Genomic DNA, 27,761 nt, shown 5'->3' on the forward strand with positions numbered 1-27,761 from the left:
GCCGGCCGCGGTGGTCTCGCGGTTCTAGGCGTGCAGTCCGGAACCGTGTGACTGCTACGGTCGCAGGTTCGAATCCTGCCTCGGGCATGGATGTGTGTGATGTCCTTAGGTTAGTTAGGTTTAAGTAGTTCTAAGTTCTAGGGGACTAATGACCACAGCAGTTGAGTCCCATAGTGCTCAGAGCCATTTGAAGATAATTTCTAGCTTTCTATATTCGGTCGTTGCCTGTCAAATAAGAAAACTTCTAACATCAGCCAATTACTTCTGGTTTTTTTATTGTCATGATTGATATTTTGGAAGATTTTGCCTCGTATTTGAGTGATTTAATGAGAAAAAGCAAAGTAAAACTGAATTTTAAAGTGCAGTCGACGTCGAAATGAAAGAAAAGAAACATTCGGGTGCTAAGTCAGACGATAACGAGTTCATTAAGCCTAATACATACACGTTGACGTGATCTGCTTCTAGGCAGAAAGTATTACACAAAGCAAAGTTAAATATAAGTTAATTAGGTACTTTTATATGAGAAAAAATAAACATAAAGAAGCGCCAGGAATTTAAACAAAAAACTACGTCCAGAACTGTAGACAATAACGTCAATTATTGTACCATTGTTCCCGTCAGAAGAAGTAAATCTTTGTTGGTTGGAAGGACGGATTTAATCAACAAAATATCTGAAAAAATTAATAATAGTAAATAATAATGAAATCCGTCTCGAAGTCAGAGCGTCATCATGAAGACATTAGTAGTTATGTAATAACCTTAACTGAGATATCAACACGCCACAAACCCGTATCAGTAGAGATTTTCTTAGTTGGAATTGCGATATTGTGATCAAAAGATGTACATAATTACCGACGAACATATAAAGACGTAACATTCTGAATGTGCTGTGGACCAAAAGTAATGTTTTGATTTACGTATAAGAAAAAAAGCAGTTTGTATGAAACACGAAATTAGCACGCATGTTTTTACCGTATTAAACGTTTATTATTATCCAGTAAGTATAAACCTGCAAGGTGAGAGAAAACTGCGCTGAATTTTCCAGAAAATGAAATTTAAAAATTTGAGAGCAGAAGATGTCGTACACCTTATCTTGTTGAGAATAAATAGGCTAAGTTCGACAGAGATATCATGCTGTAATGGTTGACAAAACATACCTAATCAAAATCATCACCTTTCACTATGTCCATCTTTTCAGAGACGAGTGCGGGACTCGGCTGTTCGATACCGGATGTCAAATTAAACACATTTCAGCCGTCTGGTTCTGAATTCATTGTCAGTCTTGTCATTTAATATGGACCACAGTTGTAATATGGGCTTCTTCGTAATTTTGGGGGTTTCTAAAACGTCTTGTTCGCATATGTAATACCATTCACTTTATTTTCGTGTTGTCAGTTTTGCGGCCTGTTTTCTGAAGACGGTGAGTCTTGGTGATTTATAATTTTTTTATGGATTCTCCTCTCACTTCTTGGTAAAGCAGTTTCATATTTAAGGTTGAAAAACAAAACAAAGAAAAGGAAACTATCCATTTCCCACCTAGTAAGATTTATTGCGAACCGACTTCGAGGCTCAGTTTAGTCCCTATGATCATAATCATCTGCACAAACTTGTACCACATTATAATTGTAAGATAATGATGGAACGGAAGAAATAAATTAAAGTTTGTGCCACGGCCGTAACTCAAACGCGTGTCTTCTTGCTTTGTAGGCAGAAATGCTGACCATTACATCACCGTAGTACTGTGCTGGAACAGTACTGCACGAACTACCCAAGTCGGATGCCCTCCCCAGCACGAACTTCAGTTGATATCTTCAGCTTATTTTCCCCCTATGTTGTCACTATCGCTAGGGCTCTCCGGCACTGGGGTAGCACCCCAGCGTTGGACGTAATAGAGAAATTCTTTACCATAGGTGATCTTACAATTAATCTTTATTTCATTTCCTCAGCTTCCATCATTATTGTAGAGAAAGATGAGACTAAATGTCTCAGGGAAAATTTAATTATAAGATCCATACGTTCATTACAATTGTCATTACATTTATATCTTTGTTTCTCCAAACAACCTTTAATATTACATTCATACAATTTGCGTATTTTAATATTGTGTTTTTGGTATCGTATGCACTGTGCTTGATACTGTCCACCTTGTTAATTGAAATTTAACATTCTAATTGAACATGTGCATGACACCAGTGATGAGAGCTTGTTTCACATTTTCCCTTAATGTCATGATCAACGATTGTGTGTATGTTGTTAGCATTTTTGTTCCTAACTTTTGGCTGCCTAGACACGTTTCTTATGAACACTAGGTAGTTACAATACCCTTTCTTCAATGGGTGATAATTTTGCTAGGTTCGCAGGAGAGCTTCTGTGAAGTCTGGAAGCTAGGTGACGAAGTACTGGCGGAATTGAAGATGTGAGGACGGGTTGTGAATCGTGCTTGGATATCTCAGATGGTAAAGTACTTGCCCGCGAAAGGCAAAAGTCCTGAGTTCCAGTCTCGATCCGGCACACAGTTTTAATCTGCCAGGAAGTTTCATCCCTTGGAATGCTTTTCGTGAATATCAGCATAAGAGGTCGAATCACCAGACTGACATAAATTTTTAGTCTGAGAGCGTGGATAACCACGAGATTGATGCTGCTGCTGTCATACGAAATCGCACCCCAGACCATAACTCCAGGTGTAGGTCCAATGTGTCTAGCATGCAAGCAGGTTGGTCGCAGGCCCTTCTAACCAACATTCGGCCTTCACTGCCACCGAGATAGAACCAGCTTTCATCAAAAAACACAACAGAGGTGCACCTTGCCCTCCAGTGAGCTCTCGCTTGACACCAATGAAGTCGCAAATGGCGGTGGTTTAGGGTAGTGGAATGCCGCTACACGGCGTCTAGTTGGGAGCTGTCCTTAATGTGACCGATTTGAAACAGTTCGTTGTGTCACATGGTGCCAACCGTTCTTCAAATAGCTGCTGCAGATGCAGTACGATGGCCCAGAAAGATACTTCTCTCACGGTAGTGCCATGTGGCGTCCGCAGCTCGGCTTTCTTGCGACCATACATTCCCGTGACCATCGCTGCCTGTAATCACGTACAGTGGCTACATTCCTGCCATTTTCTGAAAAGTCGCAGAAGGAACATCCAACTTTTCATAGCCCTATCACACAACATCGTTCAAACTCAGTGAGGTATTGAGGTATTGGTAAAGGAGTCTTTGTCGCCTTAGAGGCATTCTTTACCAACATCAACTCACCTCGTCCAGCGTCAAACGCAACTACCGCTCACGACCGTTACAGCGTATCTGTAAGACAAACTTGATTTGCTTACTAGCGCCACTCTTATGCGACTGGCGCGAAATTTGAATAGACGTCATCTTTCAGTTGCTGGAACACACCTGTCAAATTTCGTTTATGTCGTACAACTATTTTTTGCTGTTGCAATCATTTTTTTCCAGTGGTGTATTTCCTGGCGAAATAAACATTAGTAGAACAGAACCACAATCTTTTTCTGATTTCCCGGCTTGTTGGGCCGAGCGGTTCTAGGCGCTTCAGTCTGGAAGTGCGTGACCGCTACGGTCGCAGGTTCGAATCCTGCCTCGGACATGGATGTGTGTGATCTCCTTAGATCAGTTAGGTTTAGGTAGTTCTAAGTTCTAGGGGACTGATGACGTCAAATGTTAAGTGTCATAGTGCTCAGAGCCATTTTTTTCTGATTTCAATCTCAAAATAGTTATTGTTTTGCTCGAAACGGAAAGTTACAGTATTCTTTGTATCTTCCCAATTTATCTGTTTCGAAAACTAATGCGTTTACATGAGCTATTTCTGAGTGATCCCCAACCGTGGTGTTAATGAGCACTGTCGACGGTTGTATTCTGTATTTGCAAGATTTGAAAATTAGTTTACTTCTATAAAAAAAAACTGCGAAATACACAAAATTTAAGTGAGGTTACTACTGATATTAGCTGCAGTCTCGTACTTACAGCGTCGTTACCTGTTGTGTACATGGTTCCGCGTAGTCAGCGCGTACACAACTTTCCCACTATAGCGCTCCCCTCTAAGCACAACAGCGCAGGCGCAGCGCTCGTCTGTCTCCACACTACGAGATGGCGCTGCCATAGAGACGGGACAAATTCTGCTTCCGCCGATCCGCGTATTAATATGTAACGCAGCCAATGAGATTGCTGCTAACGTAGAACTTTTTCTCCTCGCGGATCACACTTGCGCAGTGATACATGAACGTGCAAGGTATTATAACGAGTGTACAGACCTCCAATTAGTCAGTCTGCATTTGTCTGTACCAATCTGCATTAGTCTGTACCAGTCTGTACGAGTTATACATTTTTCTGTACCAGTCTATAGTCAAGTTTCAGTCTACGCCTAATAAGATTACCATTCCTGTACATAGCCATGAAGATAAATGTACAGACAGTTTTGTCAAGTATCAGAAATATATGTGAGAATAAGATTAATGAACCAATACCAAAGGAACTTCAGATTGTCAATTGTAAATAGCATCCAGAACCAAGTTAAGTAATTTTTATGCTTGTTATTATTTTAATAAATGTGTGTGAAAATTAATCAAGCTCTGATTAATAAAATTCTTTTCCGGGCTGTTATGCCGTGGTCTGATGGATTTCGCATTGTAACCCGACGTTTCGTCCCCATCTGCGGAGGACATCTTCAAGGGGGTTCGTGGCTTCTGTTAACTTCCGAAACACACACTGTCTCACTACTGACTGCAGCAAATTTTTGTTGTTTTCGCGTGCTCCCGCGCATAGGCGTGTCGTCACATGTTTTGAATACGCGAGCACAATTGGCCGTTGTCGGTTGCCGCCGTCCGCTGTTGTTATCATCCCATGGCGGAAGACTGGTACACATCTTCATCAGCACCGGCATCCAGATGTCATTCAATTTCACGCCCTCCTCCTTCCTATTAAAATTCCTGGGGTGTTTCATAAACTCTATAGCCTCTCTGTAAAGCCTTTCATGATATCCGCTTGTGGCTGCCAGTACTTGAGTTCTATCAAAATAAATGTGGTGGTCTCCTGACTGCAAAGCGTGTTCCGCAACAGCTGATCTATCAATCTCTCCCCTTCTACAATTGCCCTTGTGCTCTTCTAGTCGTTTTTTGACCGTTCTTTTTGTGGGGAGGTATATGTGGGTACCACCGTTGTTTTTGTGAATACGCGAGCACAATTGGCCGTTGTCGGTTGCCGCCGTCCGCTGTTGTTATCATCCCATGGCGGAAGACTGGTACACATCTTCATCAGCACCGGCATCCAGATGTCATTCAATTTCACGCCCTCCTCCTTCCTATTAAAATTCCTGGGGTGTTTCATAAACTCTATAGCCTCTCTGTAAAGCCTTTCATGATATCCGCTTGTGGCTGCCAGTACTTGAGTTCTATCAAAATAAATGTGGTGGTCTCCTGACTGCAAAGCGTGTTCCGCAACAGCTGATCTATCAATCTCTCCCCTTCTACAATTGCCCTTGTGCTCTTCTAGTCGTTTTTTGACCGTTCTTTTTGTGGGGAGGTATATGTGGGTACCACCGTTGTTTTTGTGTTTGGATGAATTCCCTGACTGCATCTAGGTCTTATACATTTATTGGTCCTAATTCCCTGGACAATGATGAAGTAAAAATTGCAGTCCATAGATTCAGTAGACATCATGAAACTAGAAAGTATGAAAAACCATGCGTTGTAGACTATGTAAATATAGATCGGGTAGACCGTTCATCGGGTGCAAGTCTTTCTATTTGACACCACTTTGGCGACTTGCGCGTCGATGAGGATGAAATGATGATTAAGACACAACACCAAGTCCCTGAGCGGATAAAATCTCCGACCCAGTTCGGGATCGAACCCGGGCCCTTAGGATAGACATTCTATATCGCTGACCACTTTTTTTTCTTTTTATTTTGTCATCTCATTTTGTTCGTTTTCGTTCGTTGTATCTGTTAGGTGTGGACGTCGGAAGACACCCAATTCAGTTCGTGGTTGATCCATTAACTCAGTTTTTTTTTTAATTACAAAGGGCAGGTCGCCCTCTGACTGAGCACGATTAGTTACCGTGCCAGCTAGCGGAAGTGGACATTGTATAGTATTAAAGCCTTAAAGCATAACTATTCACAATGGCAATGTACACTGAAGCACCAAAGAAACTGGTATAGGAATGCGTATTCAAATTCTGAGATATGAAAACGGCAGAATAAGGCGCTGCGGTCGGCAATGCCTATATAAGACAGCAAGTGTAGACAAAAATGCTACCCTTCCGCAAATTGCCGCAGATTTCAATGCCGGGCCAGCATACGAACCATTCAACGAAACGTCATCGATATGGGCTTTCGGAGCCAATGGTATACTCGGATACCCTTGGTGACTGCACGGCACTAAGTTTCACGCCCCGCCTGGGTCCGTCAACACCGACATGGGAGTGTTGATAACTGGAAACATGTTACCTGGTCGGACGAGTCTTTTCAAATTGTATCGAGCGGATAGACATGCATGGGTTTGGAGACAGCCCCATGAATCCACAGACCCTGCATGTCAGTATAGGACTGTTTAAGCTGTTGTAGGCTTTGTAATGGTGTGGGGCGCGTGCAGCTGCAATAATATGGGACCCCTGATAGGTCTAGATACGACTCTAACAGGTGACACGTACGTAATCATGCTGTCTGATCGCCTGCATCCATTTATGGTAATTCGCATCCCGACGGACGTGGACAATTCGAGCAGGACAATGGGACACCGTACACGTCCAGAACTGCTGCAGAGTGGCTCCAGGAACACCCTTCTGAGTTTAAACACTTCCTCTGGCTACCAAACTCCGTGAACATTATTGAGCATACCTGGGATGTCTTGCAACGTGCTCCTGAGAAGGGATCTCCAACCCCTCGTTCTCTTACGGGTTTATGGACAGCCCAGAAGGATTCACGTTGCCAGTTCCCTCCAGTACTCGTACTTAAGACAGTAGTCGAGTCCATGGCACATCGTGTTGCGGCACTTCTGCGTGCTCGCGGGGATTTTACACGATATTAGGCAAGTGAACCTTTTTCTTTGGCTCTTCAGCGTGGCAAATCATGAAAATATTTTATAGTGAGCCTGGTGAGACTAAAAACAATCTGGACGTGAAACGCGACATGTACTAAATTGTTCTTTCCTTGGACAGAGTTTGACCTCGTAAAAATTGCTATAGGGAGGTGCAAGCCACGCTCTGCTATGGAAGACATCGCGTACATAGCTGTGAACCAAGTTGAAATAGAACACTGCAACATAAATAGGAGTATGCGAAGCACAACAACAAGAAATTGGAGCATATATTATTTTTTTAATGTAGCAGGAACAAAGGTGCTTTTTTTAAAGTAATACTATATGGTAATACAAGTAGTTTAAGAGCAAGAGGTCTCAGCAGAGTGACAGCGTAGAGTGCAAATTATCTCTGCAGTATGACCGAGCGAGGTGGCGCATTGGCTAGCACATTAGACTCGCATTCGGGAAGACGACGGTTCAATCCTGCGTCCGGCCATCCTGATTTAGGTTTTCGTGATTTCCCTATCGCTCCAGGCAAATGCCGGGATGGTTCCTTTGAGAAGGCACGCCCGACTTCCTTCCCCGTCCTTCCCTAATCCGATGGGACCGATGACCTCGCTGTCTGGTCTTCTTCCCCAACGCAACACAACCCATCTGCAGTAGGTAACTGTAGGAGTGCTGCTGAAGGTAACAACATAGGAGTGCCGTCATTTATGAGAAAAGAGTCTCAACAAATTAAAAACGTAAAAGTACAATCATTTAAGAGAAAAAGTCACGGCAGAACTTTACATTGGTAAACACGTGGGCTAATAGTAATATTTTAAAGCATAGAATAATATTATGGAAGACAAGGGGTTGGTGCAAAATATAACAGGATGATAAAGCTTTTCTACATGTATGTGAAGTAATTTTTGCTATGTTACAGATGACAGCAAAGTCAGTATAACCCGGCTGTTTGCAAGTATGTAACTATTTAAGCTACCTTGTCAGTATAAAAATTTTACGAACTAGAACGCTGCTTCTAATTTCTCAAAATGATAAAATCCAAATCTAGTGGTTGTTGTTGTTGTGGTCTTCAGTCCTGAGACTGGTTTGATGCAGCTCTCCATGCTACTCTGTCTTGTGCAACCTTCTTCATCTCCCAGTACCTACTGCAACCTACATCCTTCTGAATCTGCTTAGCGTATTCATCTCTTGGTCTCCCTCTACGACTTTTACCCTCCACGCTGCCCTCTAATACTAAATTGGTGATCCCTTGATGCCTCACAACATGTCCTACCAACCGATCCCTTCTTGTGGTCAAGTTGTGCCACAAACTTCTCTTCTCTCCAATCCTATTCAATACTTCCTCATTAGGCATGTGATCTATCCATCTGATCTTCAGCATTCTTCTGTAGCACCACATTTCGAAAGCTTCTATTCTCTTCTTGTCCAAACCAGTTATCGTCCATGTTTCATTCCATACATGGCTACACTCCATACAAATACTTTCAGAAATGACCTCCTGACACTTAAATCTATACTCGATGTTAACAAATTTCTCTTCTTCAGAAACGCTTTCCTTGCCACTGCCAGTCTACATTTTACATCCTCTCTACTTCGACCATCATCAGTTATTTTGCTCCCCAAATAGCAAAACTCCTTTACTACTTTAATTGTCTCATTTCCTAATCTAATTCACTCAGCATCACCCGACTTTATTCGACTACATTCCATTATCCTCGTTTAGCTTTTGTTGATGTTCATCTTATATCCTCCTTTCAAGACGCTATCCATTCCGTTCAACTGCTCTTCCAAGTCCTTTGCTGTCTCTGACAGAATTACAATGTTATCGGCGAACCTCAACATTTTTATTTCTTCTCCATGGATTTTAATACCTACTCCGAATTTTTCTTTTGTTTCCTTGACTGCTTGCTCAATATACAGATTGAATAACATCGGGGAGAGACTGCAAACATGTCTCACTCCCTTCCCAACCACTGCTTCCCTTTCATGTCCATCGAGCCTTATAACTGCCATCTGGTTTCTGTACAAATTGTAAATAGCCTTTCGCTCCCTGTATTTTACCCCTGCTACCTTCAGAATTTGAAAAGAGTATTCCAATCAACATTGTCAAAAGCTTTCTCTAAGTCTACAAATGCTAGAAACGTAGGTTTGCCTTTCCTTAATCTAGCTTCTAAGATAAGTCGTAGGGTCAGTATTGCCTCTCGTGTTCCAATATTCCTACTGAATCCAAACTGATCTTCCCCGAGGACGGCTTCTACTAGTTTTTCCATTCGTCTGTAAAGAATTCGCGTTAGTATTTTGCAGCTGTGACTTATTAAACTGATAGTTCGGTAATTTTCACATCTGTCAACACCTGCTTTCTTTGGTATTGGAATTATTGTATTCTTCTTGAAGTCTGAGGGTATTTCGCCTGTCTCATACATCTTGCTCACCCGATGGTAGAGTTTTGTCAGGCCTTGCTCTCCCAAGGCCGTCAGTAGTTCCAATGGAATGTTGTCTACTCCGGGGGCCTTGTTTCGACTGAGGTCTTTCAGTGCTCTGTCAAACTCTTCACGCAGTATCGTATCTCCCATTTCATCTTCATCTACATCCTCTACCATTTCCATAATATTGTCCTCAAGTACATCGCCCTTGTATAGACCCTCTATATACTCCTTCCACCTTTCTGCTTTCCCTTCTTTGCTTAGAACTGAGTTTCCATCTGAGCTCTTGATATTCATACAAGTGTTTCTCTTATCTCCAAAGGTCTCTTTAATTTTCCTGTAGGCAGTATCTATCTTACCCCTAGTGAGATAAGCCTCTACGTCCTTACATTTGTCCTCTAGCCATCCCTGCTTAGCCATTTTGCACTTCCTGTCGATCTCATTTTTGAGACGTCTGTATTCCTTTTTGCCTGCTTCATTTACTGCATTTTTATATTTTCTCCTTTCATCAATTAAATTCAATATTTCTTCTGTTACCCAAGGATTTGTACTGGCCTTCATCTTTTTACCTACTTGATCCTCTGCTGCCTTCACTACTTCATCCCTCAAAGCTACCCATTCTTCTTTTACCGTATTTCTTTCCCCCATTCCTGTCAATTGCTCTCTTATGCTCTCCCTGAAACTCTGCACAACCTCTGGTTCTTTTAGTTTATCCAGGTCCCATCTCCTTAAATTCCCACCTTTCTGCAGTTTCTTTAGTTTTAATCTACAGGTCATAACCAATAGATTGTGGTCAGAGTCCACATCTGCCACTGGAAATGTCTTACAATTTAAAACCTGGTTCCTAAATCTCTGTCTAGTGGTATGAAAAAGAAACAAAAAAATCTTTTGCCTATTTCAGCTGTGCGTTTTTCCCGTTAGACCATATTTTTCAAGGAGCTAATTTTCGAAACCCTACTTACATCCCCGTATTACCACATGTATAAGTAAATATTTAACAAAGAATAACATGTTTACTGAATTACGCCCAGACACCCTAACGCGGCGATGTCTATTTAACCTGATATTTACTGCACTGTTGCAGTCGGCAGTGTGTCGTCCATCTCCACAGAACATCCAACATGGTCCGGACGGCAAATAGAGAACTGAGCGGCTGAAATCCAATTCTGCGGCTCGCGGTCCTCTTCGTAATCTCATTTTCTTCTCGTTTTACAAATTACGTGATAGAACTTGCGATGTCGCGGGACTCGGACGCTGGAGGCAGCAGCCGGGAGTGGAAGTAAGTGGCGTCTGCGGAAACTATCCTGTAGCGACAGAGGCAACTGAGGACTTGGACGGTGGCGTAACCTGGTTTCATATCGTCCGTATCGAGAGGTTCAGGCAGTACCGTGCTGACCACGAGACGTTCAAAATAAGATCAATCTCATCCGTCTCATAACTTGTTATTTATTTGACCTTCGGCGTCTAAGGTCCATTTAGCCAGCCAAAAGGCAAACAACTCGGATGCAGTACAAAACAAAGTGGCGAGATAATACGAGAACATGCAGATAAAAGATCAACAAAGGTCTTCAAGCCTACTGTTGATTGACACGGTTTGTAAATGTTCATGAACATTACACTGAGATGACAAAAGTTATAAGGTAGCAATGTGCACATACAGACGGTGGTAGTACCACTTATACAAACTATAAAAGGGCAGAGCATTGGTGGAGCCTTCATTTGTATTCAGGTGATTTAAGTGAAAAGCTTTCCAAAGTGACAATGGCCGCCGGACGGAGTTAACAAACTCTGAACGCGGAATGGAGTTAGACCCACGGGACATTACATTTCTGAAATCACTGGGCGGGGGGTTTGATATTCCGAGATCTACCGTGTCAAGAGTGTGCCGAGATTACCACGGTCAACGCAGTGGCCGACGGCTTTCACTTAACACCCGAGAGCAGCGGTGTTTGCACAGGGATGTCAATGCTGACAGACAAGGAACACTGCATGAAACGACCGTAGAAATCAGTGTGAAACGTACGTTGAACATGTTCGTTAAGACAGTGTGGCGGGATCTGGCGTTAGTGGGTTGCGGCAGCAAGACGACCAAGGTGAGTGCCTTTGCTAACAGCACGACACCGCGTGCAGTGCGTCTCCTGGGCTCGTGGCTGTATCGGTTGGACCTTAGACCACTGGAGAACCGTAGACTCGACACACGAGCCCAGATTTCAGTTGTTAAGAGCTAATGGTAGCGTTCTAGTGAGGCGCACACTCCACGAAGCCATGGACCCAAGTTGTGAACAAGGCTATGTCCAAAGTTAAAGTCTCACGGCTAAACAGGAATTTGCAGCAAATTGGCGATTTGTAACACTATGAAATATTGGTACAGACAAAATTCTTCCGTTTTTACTTTCCAGTACTAATGATTTGATCTTTATTCACCCTTGAGTAAATTAAAATACTGATTCAGATAACTATTCTCCGTGTCATAGGTCCTAGTACTACAGTCTCGTATTGAACTAGTTTAAAATAACCACTATGATCTCTATAAGCCGCAGGTAATGACTCAGACTGTTATCTATAAATCTTGTTTGTAGGAGAAATTTGCTCAAACAGAGTATACATTTAACGGATTGATACGCTACCGAATCTGTCTAGCACATTTAAGTATATGACCATACTATCATTTAAATTAGTCCTACGATATTAACTTTTTACAACATAGTGTCTCGATGGTAAGCAACTAAAGCTCCTCTTACCAGTACACCGGTGTCCATCCAAAATGCAACACCAAAAACGACCGGAGATATCATAGCCTAATTGATTTGGAAGATAACAGGTTGTACGAAGATCACATGATTGAAAATGTAGTGAAGTGAAGTGAGGAAGATGGTGGAACCATTACTGAGTGTTGCCGCCGTAGCGTATAACTGCTGCTAAACGCTTCGGCATTGAATCAAAGAGGCTCTGGACATGCTGTTGGAGTACAGCAGTCCGTGCTACTTCCATATATTTCCAAAACTGACCTGCTGTAGAAGTGGGTGCCAGTCGTTCCACAATCATCGACCATTTTCGAGAGGCGAGAGATCGGGAGAACGGGGAGGGGGGGGGGGGGGGGGGGACAAGGCAGCTATGGAATCCGACGGGCGGCGAAGAAATCTTGAACATTGCGTGAAACATGTCGTTGTGCATTATCCTGAAGGAGTATGTCTCACGGTAAGCTCCGAAGGTATCGGAGAACAGGCTCCAACAGAGATGTAACGGCGTCTGGTTAGTGTACCGCAAATGTGTACTAGAGGCGGTACGGGAATGAACTCCAATACCACCCCGAACCACAATACCGAGTGCAGGACCAGTACGATGATGCATAAGGCAACAGCTAAACAGTCTCTCGATACAGTGTCTCCAGACTCTAGTCTTACCCTCGTCGTAGTGCAGGTAGAATCGGTAAAATTTATCGCGAAAAACAATGTCATTCCATTCGGTGCCCATGTCCGTCGTTCCGTTACCGGCGCAAACGCCTGTGGCGTTGACTGTGTGGTAAACGCAGCAATGGACGCCTTTCCACTACGCTACAAACGCGGTCGAATGGTACGCACGAACACTGCTTGTTGCGCAACAGACCGAATTTGTTGTTATATGGTTCTTGATGTTGCAGATCGATCCATCACTGCCATGTGCAACGAGGTAGGTGCAATAGGTCCCGCCAGTCCGTCTGCATGGAGCCATTACAGATCCGCATCACAGCTGCTTGCTTTCGTCAGACACGATTACCGATTTCCCTGAAGGATAATCCGCAACCCCAATAGGCATCTATCCTACCTAGGTCGAACGCCGAAACGTGCTCGAAAGATGCTCGCCGTCTTCTACGAGGCATACTGAAGCTGCTTACGCAAAACAACGGCACGAGAGAACAATTGCTGTACATCGACACAGCCATCTGTTCCCCCTTTATACAGCGCTTGCAGGTCGTGGTACTGGCGCCCGTGACATTCGCCTGTGTTGAAATTCTAATCACGTGCACAGCTCGTCGCCGCAAATGCGTGCTGCAAATTTCACCTAATTTGGATGCTTCCTTCAGGGTGTTGTATTTTGTTTGGCCAGCAGTATATAATCTCCGTGGTACTTTTGCTCTTTTTACGAATTTCTGTTTTCTTTGTGTAGCAGCAAAAAATTCGGCTCTTGCTGTAACTACTAAATAAAGGCGTGGAAACAAGGGAAATAAGAGTGGTATTAAAGTTACGATTGTAATCAGTCTACTGTCTGAAAGTGACCGGGCAACCAGCGGTAGTACCCTGTTTAAGTGAAATTATGGCTTGTTTACAAACGAATTCATGACCCACTAAACAGTTTTGTAACTCAGTCCGATTTGACGATGAATAAGAAATTAACACAGCAGCTCACGGTTACTTAAATCACACAATGGATGAAACGTAGTCAAAGCTTTGTGACGTTATGAGCCGTAGGCTATGTTCATACGTTGACCATGCTGTGGAAGGTTTAATTGAGTGATACGTGGCTAGGTGCAGCGTAGTGGCCAGGCCAGACCGATAAGTAAGAACGATCACGTGCAGCGAGTGAGACCAGCAACCCTATTCTGTGTCGTGTGGTCACTTCGCCTATCGGTTCGGTAGGTGACTGCACTTAACTACCGAGTTACCAAGCATTCGTGCAATTCCACAAACGGTTCGGTAGTGAGTCAGTATGGCTACCGAGGTACCGAGGTGGGCCCATGGTGTGCTGCCGTCTCTCCTCATGTCAGCCTAAGATAAGTGACCACAGCCGTGGGAATGCTTATCCGATGACTGCGCATCCGGCACTGCCCACCGCACCCTGCACAGCGCCCGACACGCGAAGCAGCCAGCCGACAAACTACCAGACAGGTAGTCCCATTATTGTTTCGTAAGCTGTGTACTGGATTGTAAGGCGTACCCAGGAGCAGATATAGACTCAGGTCACAATATAGTAGTGATGAAGAGTAGGCTGAAGTTCAAAACGTTAGTCAGGAAGAATCAATACGCAAAGAAGTGCGATACGGAAGTTCTAAGGAATGACGAGATACGTTTGAAGTTCTCTAACTCTATAGATACAGCAATAAGGAATAGCGCAGTAGGCAGTACAGTTGAAGAGGAATGGACATCTCTAAAAAGGGCCATCACAGAAGTTGGGAAGGAAAACATAGGTACAAACAAGGTAGCTGCGAAGAAACCATGGATAACAGAAGAAATGCCTCAGTTGATTGATGAAAGGAGGAAGTACAAACATGTTCCGGCAAAATTAGGAATACAGATATACACGTCGCTGAGGAATGAAATAAATAAGAAGTGCAGGGGAGCTAAGACGAAATGGCTGCAGGAAAAATGTGAAGACATCGAGAAAGATATGATTGTCGGAAGGACAGACTCAACATACAGGAAAGTCAAAACAACCATTGGTGACATTAAATGCAACGGTGGTAACCTTAAGAGTGCAACGGGAATTCCACTGTTAAATGCAGAGGAGAGAGCAGATAGGTGGAAAGAATAGATTAAAAGCCGCTATGAGGGTGAAGATTTGTCTGATGTGATAGAAGAAGAAACAGGAGTCGATTTAGAAGAGATAGGGGATCCAGTATTAGAATCGGAATTTAAAAGAGCTTTGGAGGACTTACGGTCAAATAAGGCAGAAGGGATAGATAACATTCCATCAGAATTTCTAAAATCATTAGGGGAAGTGGCAACAAAACGACTATTCACGTTGGTGTGTAGAATATATGAGTCTGGAGACATACCATCTGACTTTCGGAAAAGCATCATCCACACAATTCCGAAGACGGCAAGAGTTGACAAGTGCGAGAATTGTCGCACAATCAGCTTGACAGCTCATACATCGAAGCTGCTTACAAGAATAATATACAGAAGAATGGAAAAGAAAATTGAGAATGCGCTAGGTGACGATTAGTTTGGCTTTAGGAAAAGTAAAGGCACGAGAGAGGCAATTCTGACGTTACGGCTAATAATGGAAGCAAGGCTAAAGAAAAATCAAGACACGTTCATAGAATTTGTCGACCTAGAAAAAGCGTTCGACAATATAAAATGGTGCAAGCTGTTCGAGATACTGAAAAAAGTAGGGGTAAGCAATAGGGAGAGACGGGTCATATACAATATGTACAACAACCAAGAGGGAATAATACGAGTGGACGATCAAGAACGAAGTGCTCGTATTAAGAAGGTTGTAAGACAAGGCTGTAGCCTTTCGCTCCTACTCTTCAATCTGTACATCGAGGAAGCAATTATGGAAATAAAAGAAAGGTTCAGGAGTGGAATTAAAATACAAGGTGAAAGGATATCAATGATACGATTCGCTGATGACATTGCTATCCTGAGTGAAAGTGAAGAAGAATTAAATGATCTGCTGAACGGAATGAACAGTCTAATGAGTACACAGCATGGTTTGAGAGTAAATCGGAGAAAGACGAAGGTAATGAGAAGCAGTAGAAATGAGAACAGTGAGAAATTTACATCAGGATTGATGGTCACGAAGTCAATGAAGTTAAGGAATTCTGCTACCTAGGCAGTAAAATAACCAATGACGGACGGAGCAAGGAAGACATCAAAAGCAGACTCGCTATGGCTATGGCAAAAAAGGCATTTCTGGCCAAGAGAAGTCTACTAATATCAAATACCGGCCTTAATTTGGAAGAAATTTCTGAGGACGTACGTCTGGTGCACAGCATTATAAGGTAGTGAAACATGGACTGTGGGAAAACCGGAACAGAAGAGAATCGAAGCATTTGAGATGTGGTGCTATAGACGAATGTTGAAAATTAGGTGACTGGTAAGGTAAGGAATGAGGATGTTCTACGCAGAATCGGAGAGGAAAGGAATATGTGGAAAACACTGATAAGGAGAAGGGACAGGATGATAGGAGATCTGCTAAGACATGAGGGAATGACTTCCATGGTACTAGAGGGAGCTGTAGAGGGCAAGAACTGTAGAGGAAGACAGAGATTGGAATACATTCAGCAAATAATTGAGGACGTAGGTTGCAAGTGCTACTCTGAGATGAAGAGGTAAGCACAGGAAAGGAATCCTTGGCGGGCCGCATCAAACCATTCAGTAGACTGATGACAAAAAAAAGCTGTGTTTACAGTGAAAGTCTTCATTATATTAGATTTTAGGGGGAATGATGGAAGAAAATTAAAAGATTAGTCAGGAGCAAAGCTATGACTGTAGCTCGTTGATGAGCTCTCATGTACTGCCCAATTCCTCAACCAAATTGCGGACCTCTCTTCCTTCTCAGTCTGTACATAGCCGTAAAGCTGCTCTCGAGCATTTCAGAAGGTCTCGTCTCCTACACCAGATTAAATTGACAAAGAGAATGGCACCGCATTTCCTCGAGCTGCTTCCCCACTTTGTTGTTCGTGCCTTCTCCTTAACGGTACCACGCACACCATGTCCACTTGTATGATTCTTGGCTGAAATGAATGCATTACAACTTTATGAACCCACTTTCCACTTGGATGCGTCTCTGTGATTCTTCAGTAAAACGTAATCACTATATCCAAAACTAAATATCACGTAATGACTCATTATTTTGAACGTAACAGATTGTCTCCACAATCGAAGCACACTGAACCGAATGAACAGCCTCACCGGCACCTCATCTCCTCTTGGTGCAATGGACGAAAAATCGGCAGGCGGGCCAATCGTTAACAGGTCTCAATAGCGTACAGAATAGTAACTTCGGCTACTGAACTGAAAATGACGTCACTGCCGAGGCTAACCTACGGAACCGAACGATGTGGATAATGCAGAATAGGGCTAGAGTGGGATGTCGTTTGGGTTTCGTGATAGGGTAGAGAAAGACCAAACGAAGGAGGAGACCACAGCAAGTGCCTATTTCCCTGAAACTTCGTTCAGTGGAGGAGGGTCACAATAAAAATGGTTCAAACGGCTCTGAGCACTATGGGACTCAACTGCTGTGGTCATTAGTCCCCTAGAACTTAGAACTACTTAAACCTAACTAACCTAAGGACATCACACACATCCATGCCCGAGGCAGGATTCGAACCTGCGACCGTAGCAGTCGCACGGTTCCGGACTGCGCGCCTAGAACCGCGAGACCGCCGCGGCCGGCAGGGTCACAATAAGCAAACACGTGTCTCATCTTAACTGTAGATATTCCACCATTTTTGAGAAAACGACAGCCAAATTTTTCGAGGTAATTACAAGTCTTTTAGCGAGTAAACACTACAACCAAAGCTATTGCATAGCGGCTAGCGTTGGGCAATTTCGCATCCACCATTCTAAACCAAATTATCATTTTCATTTCTGTTTTTCCATTTATCTACCAATGTCTGCAGAAGAAGACTACACGAGTGTTTACCAGTGTTTAGTGAAATAACACTGTTCTTATTCCTTTACTAATCGTATGTATGGCGAATGAATTTAAAAATAAAATACAAAAATAAATAAATGGAAAAGTTATTTGAAACTGTTTTCGGTGAAATTCCTGTAGTGTATCTTGATTCATTGTCAACTGCAAGCTCCAATTTTCGGAAAATGATCATTTAAGTGTGGTTAGCCGCGAAATTATGTCAACGTGTAAGACCTTGAGCTTTCCAACGACGTTTCTTTCCTGAGTAAGATTCATTCGAAGTAATGTCATTGCCTTCGCGCGGTATTCGCGGTGTTCGGAAATTTTATGTTATTAGTGTTTCTATGATCAGCAACGTGCAAGAAGATGCAGCAAATCATCCTGAAGGTTAACATTAAAATAAAATATCAGAAAAGTTCGTGTAGTAAATTTCTACGAACAAGGGTAGATAAGTAAAAAATGAAACAAAAAAATCGGGTTTCGAACACAGAAGAAGAAAGTGGGAGATACGACGCTCGCCACTGAGCCACCAGTTGAGCTGTGCTTGTTGCACACTGAGATGATCTAAATTACTCTGAAAACTTTCATGGTTATTTTCTAATAAACGCTCCTCTATCTATGGATAATCTAAGAGACATCTTCACTTATTTTGGCTCTCCTTCCACTGAGTGAAGTTTCTGGGAAATCGGGCTATGGCACTTGCCGTGTTCTCGTAAGTTACGACGTGGCTATGACGCTAGCAGGACTGCGAAGTTCTTACTGTGTCTAACACTAAAATATACCGTGTGTCCCTCCTAACAGTCGTTAGGAGCATTTTCTCTGGTATTTCGGCAGATGTTGGCAGTTTCATGTTTGGAGTGCGTAGGTGGAGTCAGCCCAAACAAATACTTCACGTGTTTCATGCGACGTCCAGCGTCGACAGAAAGGGTCATTTGTTTCCGGTTGCAGACAACATTATTTTTAGCGCGTAATTTTACGTGTCAGTTCGATAGAGTGATCCCATGTTCGCCTAGTGCGATATTTGTTTTATTCATATGTATTAGAAGGGACAGTAAAGCTCGAAGAAAACAAGTACTACAGCAGAAGAGACAGGCAGATGGTACATCTGTTAAGACATCAGAGAATGTCTTTCATGGTACTAGAGGGAGCTGTAGAGGATAAAAATTGTGAAGGAAGACAAAGATTAGAATACATGCACCACATAAATGAGGACACAGGGTGCAAGTGCTACTCTGAGATGAAGAGGTTGGCACAGAAGAGGAATTCGTGGCGGGCCGCATCAAACACTGACGATTCAGAAAACAAAAAAAGTTTGGCAAGTAAAACGTCAGAGGTTTTGAAACGTCCCCTTAGAAAAATTATTCAATTACTGTGCTGGTAAACCCCTTACGTTATTTGAACGTAGTCAGACATTTCGCTCTCTTCGACTGACTCTGCTGTGGGTTTGCTCTGTTGTGGCCCATTACCTGTCTGCATGTTAAGAGCATTATCTTTCTGTTGGAAGGACAACACTACTTCCGTGTGCATTTTCTTTTACTGCTCAGACATTGAGCAAAAACACTGCTATTTTACTGTGATGAACGATCAGGACTGTCTTTATGGACTGTGAGAAAATTTTAGCTTTTGACCAACATTGCATCAATAAGTGTGTGCATTTGATTTCTTTGTTATTGTAATTGTAAAAAAAATGAACTAATATGTATTGGCCAGTGCCCAAAACAATTTGTACATTTTTTGTGGGGAACATGGGGGCAATGAAGTAGGCTGTTCAGGTTTTTACGTTGGTAACGCCACGTAACGCTCTGTATGAAAATCACTGGCTGTGCTGTGTGCAGTCAGTGGCTGGTTGACATTGTTGTAAGCGCGTAGAGTTCTGCAGTTGGAGGTGAGCCGCCAGCAGTGGTGGATGTGGGGAGAGAGATGGCGGAGTTTTGAGAGCGGACGATCTGGACGTGTGTCCATCAGAAAGAGTAAATTTGTAATATTGGATATCATGGACTGATATATATTTTATGACTTTTGAACACTATTAAGGTAAATACATTGTTTGTTCTCTATCAAAATCTTTCATTTGCTAACTATGCCTATCAGTAGTTAGTGCCTTCAGTAGTTTGAATCTTGTATTTAGTTGGTAGTAGTGGCGCACGCTGTATTGCAGTAGTTCGAGTAACGAAGATTTTTGTGAGATAAGTGATTCATGAAAGGTATAGGTTATTGTTAGTCAGGGCCATTCTTTTATAGGGATTTTTGAAAGTCAGGGTGCGTTGCGCTAGAAATAATGTGTGTCAGTTTAGTGTTGATCAGAATACGTAAAGAGCGAAATGTCTGAGTACGTTCAAATAACGTAAGGGGTTTAGCAGCACAGTAATTCAATAATTTTTCTAAGAGGACGTTTCAGATTTGCTGAAGCCTAAGAAGTGCATGATAGTGGCCTCCTTGGCATCCATGGCGAACTTTACCTTTTATTGAGGCAGATGTTGTGCTGAAATACGTCCAAAAGTGCTTTTAGTCGCTATAGCATAAGAAGGTTTGGAACCTTTAATGGTTCATTCGTATCTGCGACGCTTAACTCGCGCCTGAGTGTTGACGGGATGCCCTCAGCTGTTTTGGCGACAGAGGGGGGCCGGCTCCCTCTCGAGGAACGGCCGCCTGAGCTCGTTAACAGTTTAATTAAGGCGGCGCCGTAATGAGTGGCGCGCCTGACGCCTGACGGCCGACGGCGGGCGGCTGTGCCACTTGACTCCGCCGCTGCCGACGCCTCCACCCCCACCGCCCCCGCCAGCTCACTCGCGCCAGGTGTCCGCCGCCGACAAGTGCCGGAGATGGCTCTTCATGGAGGTGGAGGCCACCTGAGCAGTCAAGTTGCAACACGTGCTCCGTTCGTATTGAACAGCCGGTCTTTTTCGGGGCTGTTTAAAAGAGGAGTGAGACATTTTGATGTAGAAGGCTAAGCAAAGATTGAGTGCAATAGGATGGTGGTATACAGTCTGACAGGATCTTTTTTTTTGCGTAATATTTAGGATGTCCCGGACGTAAACTGAATCCCATCCGCGTCAATTGTGTCTCAGGAACTTCACTGCCGGCCGTGGTGGCCGTGCGGTTCTAGGCGCTACAGTCCGGAACCGCGGGACTGCTACGGTCGCAGGTTCGAATCCTACCTCGGGCATGGATGTGTGTGATGTCCTTAGGTTAGTTAGGTCCTTAGGTTAGTTAGGTTTAAGTATTTCTAAGTTCTAGGGGACTGATGACCTAAGACGTTACGTCCCATAGTGCTCAGAGCCATTTTTGAACTTCACTCAGGGCGCGATTTCTACCCTGCCAGAGGGCACACAAGTGTATATGGTGTATTTCCAGTACCTACTTGTTGAGTGCGCTTGAAGAAAGACTGTCTGCATTGCTCCAGATATTCCCGAGTTTATCTAATTTTGCTGTTGCAACAAAAAAATGTCATGTGTTTCTTGTGTTGGAACACTAGCTGAACGATGTACGGTCTCCCGTTGATAAATCAATACCGTCCGAACAGGCCTTGACGCCCAACGGCACCGACCGGCCGCCGTGTCATCCTCAGCCCATAGGCGTCACCCGATGCGTCATGTGGTCAGCACACCGCCCTCCCGGCCGCTGTCATTTTCCGTGGTCGGTGCCGCTACTTCTCAATCAAGTAGCTCTTCAGTTGGCCTCCCATTTGCCAACAGTACTAGGCAGACCCGGAAGTGACCCATCCAAGTACTAGCCAAGCCCGACAGTGCTTTAATTTCGGTAATCTAGAAGCAACCGGTGTTTCCACTGTGGCATGGCCTTTGGCCCTTTGACACAAAACTGCTGACTTTAAGCTCACTGTTACACAGGTTCACTGAAACACTTTTTTCCCTCTTTTGAGAGAGATACACAGTCCTCTGGGGTTGAACATTGTACCTCTTATATTTTAGCGGCAATGGATTCATGGAGGAAATGCAAACGTATTGTTTCAGTTTTTTTCTGTTTCACCAAATGAGTAATCCAGATATATAGCTTATTGTGGAAGGATTAATTGCATTATGAACTCGAGCAATGCATAGCAAATGCTGCGTCTGATATGACGCTGGTTTCACGCAGAAACGTCTGTAAGCATGTAGCGTCTCTTTCTGTAATAGAATTAGACTTTCCACTATTGTCACATGTTATATGTTTTCCAGCTTTTTAATACTAATAAATAGTTAATGTCGATTTCAAAAGTATTCCAGAGGATAATTTTTAGTACCGTTTCGTGTTATTTGCCGAGTAAGGTGGCGCAGTAGTAAGATACTGGGCTAGTCTTCCGAAGAACGCCGTTTCAAATTCCCATCCCTAAGTCATTTACGACAAAGTAGGCGTCGACGGGATGTTAAGTCCTAACCTTCCTTCTGTGAACTTATTTTTATTTTTTTCGAAGCGTGCGTATTAATCGGGAATGCTCTTACACTTGTTTCCTTTATGCACATGCAGCTGAAAATATGTCTTATTCTACACTTTTTTTTCTCAGCACAAACCATAGACAATTCTGGGAGATCAAAATTTATTCTTTTTGTTGCAGGATATTCTACGTCTCTCACGACTCGCAGGATCTCAAGATCTTCAGCTATATTGCTCGGGAGGGTTCTAGCAACGTATTTAAGTGCAATGTCTTCAAGTCCAACAAGAAAGTGAGTACTGATCTGTTTACTAACCACAGATGACATTTAACGTAGCTCTGAGTATGAAGTGGAGACTTCAGTGCAAAATTATTAAGGTCTGAAGTGTCATATAACGTCAGAGGTTGTGGTAAAGCCATTCACTGTATATTTAAACACAACAACAAACATACTGTGAAGTGAATACTGAATAAATTGACATTCATTTACGGTAGTGAGTTGTATAACCAATTTTTTCCAAAAAATCTACTACAAATGAAAAATTATCTCAAAGGGTATTTAGAAACATACGAGGGGTACTTCTGTCTTTCCAAAATACCCACAGTGCCATGATTGTTTTTATCTTGTTTAATTTATCTCTCAGGCGGGAAAAACAATCACTGTGTGCACATTCGTACCGTAACCACGTAAATCGTTCTTATATTACGCCTGAAATATAAACGTTTAGAAAATGTTTATATGAAACAGGTTAGCATTTCACATTCTTTGTTGTAGTGACTATAACTTCACATCAAAAGGCGTCTCTTCTGCTGTATGCCGTTATTTCTCGAGTATGTTTTCTTTTCCTAATTTTTCTTCTAAACCATCCCGTCTATTGGAAATAAATTGATTACGAATCTAATTGTCGATGTCCACTTAACTATATTAGTTGGAAAAAGGTTTTCTTAAGCTGACAGAACTACTTTGCTTTGTTGAGATTGTTTTTTACTGATGTTTTACGGTGAAGGGACTTGAAGTAACATTATAGTATAGTGTAATGTTTGAAGATATTCGTAATTTTCTTCTGTCGATGCTTCGTTTTGGCTTTATATTTCACGAACATAGTTAGTATTTCATATGTACTCTATCATTGACTGCTAAAGTACTTTTTACATCGTAAAAAGAAACTTTGTCCGTCTTTCAGAAAACGCAGCTAATTAATTTACTAGACAGAGTCGTCAGGCGAACCTTGTTTCAAAATCTTCGGACTTAGTCACTCATAATGTCAACGACAGTTTCACAAATATTTCAGTTCTTCTGTATTTCGCACAGTTAATCAGCACACGTCTTCAAGATTTTAAATGCGCATATTCTTTACAAAGTTGGAGGGAAACAGCAGTGCGAGTATTAATTAGCCACCGCGCCGTTTAAATTAGTTCCCGCTTCCGGAAAGCTATAAACTGAGTTTGCGGAACTCGCCAAGACATTATTTCCGAGAGGTAGCTTTCATTCAGTCTGTTACTTTATTACCAAAGTTTAAGTGGAAATCAAGTTTCGTCAGCACCAGAGCAAAAGTCTGCCGTTTTTGTGTGCTTTTTACGGCCCTTCTGGGCGTTTCATTTAACCTTATTCAAGTCAGCAGGCTGTTTCGTAACGGCATAGAATAGGATTCTGAATGCTCAACAAATTTGACACGAAACCTGTTGCTGACAACTTATATGTTCTCCTTTTGTGTGTCCTGAAGTGACCCGTCAGAAAACTTGAGATTAAGTGGGAAACTATATAAGAGTTACGTCGTGCGCAGACTGGAGAACGTATCTGTACCAATATGATGCACAATCCAAAAACCGAGCGAGGTGGCGCAGGGACATTGGACTCGCATTCGGGAGGACGACGGTTCAATCCCGCGTCCGGCCATCCTGATTTAGGTTTTCCGTGATTTCCCTAAATCTCTCCATGCAAATGCCGGGATGGTTCCTTTCAAAAGGGCACGGCCGTCTTCCTTCCCCGTCCTTCCCTAATCCGATGAGACCGATGACCTCGCTGTCTGGTCTCCTTCCCCAAACCAACCAACCAACCACAATCCAAAATGGGAACCAGATTAATCACGTCTTTGACTGCCAGTGACAGACGAAAGTTTCAGAACTGCGGAAACAATTCAGTTCTATAAAACGTTGCTGTCCTATTCAATTTGCATCACATATAAACTAACTAAGAAAGAAACATGTGACTCTCAAGCTGCTACCACTCCTACAGCCTGCCTTAATTGAAAACCACTACTTTATTTCTTCTTTAAATACCTGCTTAGTTAACAATTTGGTAACGTACATTGCTTACTGCCAATAGGGTTGTCAACTATTTACATACAACTCTTGAAAAGCGAATATCAGATAAAAGCTCTGCTGTATGAATTTCTTATGGAGCACAATGTTCGTTTTGTATCCAGACCATACACTACTCACCTTTCATTATTCCATTAACATTCAAGACCTGTAACTTTCCAATGCTGAATAGTTTATGACTGAAATTATTTTCTTGAAATGCTATGCTGCTAATACCTAATTTCTTCCTCCACCTTGTGTGAATCTGTGAACTGAATATAAGAAATCTCATGCTCAACATACAGGGTCGTCCTCATATTCACTGGGCCCTGATTACATCCAAAACTCTACGCAAAGCGAATCACGATTACACAGTTTTGATTTCACCATTTTATCTTTACTCCATACTTCGAGGATCAATCAATTACAATCCAATCTCGTCTTATTTTAATATTTACTTTTCCAATGAAATTGTTTCTAGGGACCTTTTTGTGTCATTTTAACCAAATGCTGCGTACTTTTTAATGTAATAGCTATTTTGTCTTAACGTAATAGCTATTTTGTTGAAAACTGACATGGTGAGACTGTAACTCTGTGAAAACATAGGTTGTAATAGAATCATTTTAATTCATTTTCGGAGTCAATTAAGGTAAATTAACGGTGATATTTGTTCTTAATATATAGCACTAAGTGTTGTTTTACTTTATTGTGAGAATTAACCTGCATTTAATGTGACTGGCTGACGGTTGTGTACTTCCATTTTGTCTGCTTGAGCGCAAAATGAAAATTAAAGTTCAGCGAGAAGAAGCATGTTGTTATGGAATCAGATTTTGTATATATTACTGTCTCTCACTCCCAGCGTGTTAATAGTAGACTGCTATAAAATTCAAATATCTTTCATTACGCATCCATTAGCGTGTGTCGCATAATTAGTCCCGTAGATTTTTGCCTCTTGTGCAAAGTAGTGCTTTTGAATGTAATCGCGCCCGGTGAATTAGTCACAAGCCATAACACTTATCTTATCCTTCCCCTTTACTGTTTTGTTGCAATTTTTTTGTGACATCATAAATTTCATATTCGAATGAATTTGCTAAACTGAGCAAACAATTTCAGATCCTTTGTAAAAAAAAGATTCCGAAGGATTAATTCCAGTGACCAAGAAACAAACCAGTATGGCGATTTGGTGCCAAATTAAATGAAATTATTATTTCATTAACTAATGAATACGTTTCTGTTGAAACGTGATAATGGAAGGAAGTGTAGGGGTAAAGATTGTACAGGGACACTAAGCAATGAATACAGTAAATAGGTTCAGTGGATCTGGGTTGCGATAGCTTTTCGGAGATAATGATGCGTGTGCAGGATAGACTACTATTTAGAGCTGATCAAACCAGTTTTTGCACGGAAGACGACGACGGCAACAGTAACAACATAACAACAACGACAAAGAAAATGACTACATATAATCTACTTATATTCCTCTGCCCACTTTATGCTTAACAATGTTTTCCAACAGATTTTCAAAAAGAAAACAAAAAAAGAATGTAGAGGAAAGCCACTACACCAATGAAAGAAGCAGTGTTTCAGCAATATTTTTGTTACGTATGTAACAGAAGACGAGATAAAACTCGATCTTATTCAGCGTTGATTAACGTAATTTCCATAACTGCTTACTGCAAAAAGATGCAATGGACAAAACGAATCATTGGCATCAAAATTGTCGGGAATTTAATATTATTTAATTTAGTACAAGACGACGTTACTCGAGTTATGCATTGTTCTTTGGTTATAAGAAAAAAAATTTGGAAACCACTGAATTTTGGTTTTATATATATATATAATTCTTTTGTAGCTGCGTTTTTCCTGCTAAATGGGAAGCGACATGGTCTAAATTGATTATCAGCACCTGACAAACATATAAATGAGTAAATTTTCTAAACTTGTATCAAGGTATGTTCGTAAATCCACCACATTCCTTGACTATTGTCCGAGCGCCCGCGTGTTCTCACGGCTATGTGCGGTGGCGGCTTTTGTAGTACACGCAGCCACCGCTGAGTGGCAGCACTTACTGGTTACGAGAGCCGCCCATTCAATGGCGAGCGGCTGGCAAATACGTATGTGGCTGTGTCTACCGGCGTATTTTGCAAGTCACCGTGACTGTACTTGTACCGAAAACAGCTATTCTATCGATGTGTTTACCAATCCAGACTGGGCAAAAAATGTCTCGTTCATGTATTTTCCCTCTTTCAAGATGAGCAGGAGAATTAGCCGGGAAGTAGAGATACAAATGCACAATAATAATATAACATAACTCCTCCGGTTGGCGACTGTGCAACATTTTTCTGCTAACTGCACGGTGTATCACAAATTACCGCCTGTTTTGTACCATTGCTGCATTCAAAACGAAGAGAAGAAAAGCTATGTTTCAACAGATTTTACGGCGTTCGAATTTGTACACGGAACCAGATTCGTCTGTTGAAATTCCTCGTCAATTCTTTTCTATGGTGGGAATAGAGCAAAGATTTTGAAGAGAAAGAAGATGACATTCATGCGGAAAGGAATAGTGGAGCTTCCGTAGTATTCACCAGTCATCTATACTACTATGTAAAGCATAAGTAAATATATTTATGTATATGACATTACAGGGCAACGTTGCTAGCAAAAACTTTTTGATCGATTTACCTAATAATTTTCGCCGATGCAATAATGAGGGTTCGGAAGGTAGTAGGGGTCCACATTCTCTTAAAATTCGCGGTGTATGACAAAAGTGAAGTTTTTGCAAATAACTCGATAAATCTTTGCTCTATTAAGGTTAATAACTATCTCAAAAAATACCTAACCAAATTCTGAAACTGTCCTGAATAATGATGTACAGGTGTTCTGTTAAAACAGACTGCGCGAAAGAAAGTGTGCTATGTCATGCTGTCATAATATGTGTTTTCACATTTTTCCCGCAGCCAGTTTTAACGACAATATTTGGGCATTTAGGCATTAAAAATTTTTTTCTCCCATATATATTCTTTTTTTAACAAAAATTGTATACGCAACTATGTACTGTTCTGATTTCTTCCTCGAAGAAGGTTTTACCACAAAACAAAGAAGTTGTTTTTATGGCTTAACGGCTTATAATTAGAATACTACCACGGAATCTGAATCTACGGAAACTTTGTAATTCTACCCGTCACAGATTAAAACTTTCAAAATGACGTCAATAAAGTTACTCTCGTCACATATGCAGCAGCAACGGAGATTTGCCATACTCCGTATTCGATTAACTCATTCATTTTAAGTGACTTTC

The 27,761-nt window shown here is 42.1% G+C and overlaps 1 protein-coding gene across 1 annotated transcript in view; it reads left to right on the forward strand.

The window, feature by feature from the left end:
• The window catches only part of LOC126365874 (carboxyl-terminal PDZ ligand of neuronal nitric oxide synthase protein), an 856,744-nt gene that overhangs the window by 578,855 nt on the left and 250,128 nt on the right, over positions 1-27,761 (forward strand). The window contains exon 5 of the mRNA XM_050008564.1: positions 22,346-22,454. Within this exon, the coding sequence (XP_049864521.1) occupies positions 22,346-22,454 (109 nt within the window). The remainder of the gene's footprint in view (positions 1-22,345; positions 22,455-27,761) is intronic.

Source organism: Schistocerca gregaria, chromosome 4 (assembly GCF_023897955.1).
Source record: "Schistocerca gregaria isolate iqSchGreg1 chromosome 4, iqSchGreg1.2, whole genome shotgun sequence".
Taxonomy (NCBI): domain Eukaryota; kingdom Metazoa; phylum Arthropoda; class Insecta; order Orthoptera; family Acrididae; genus Schistocerca; species Schistocerca gregaria.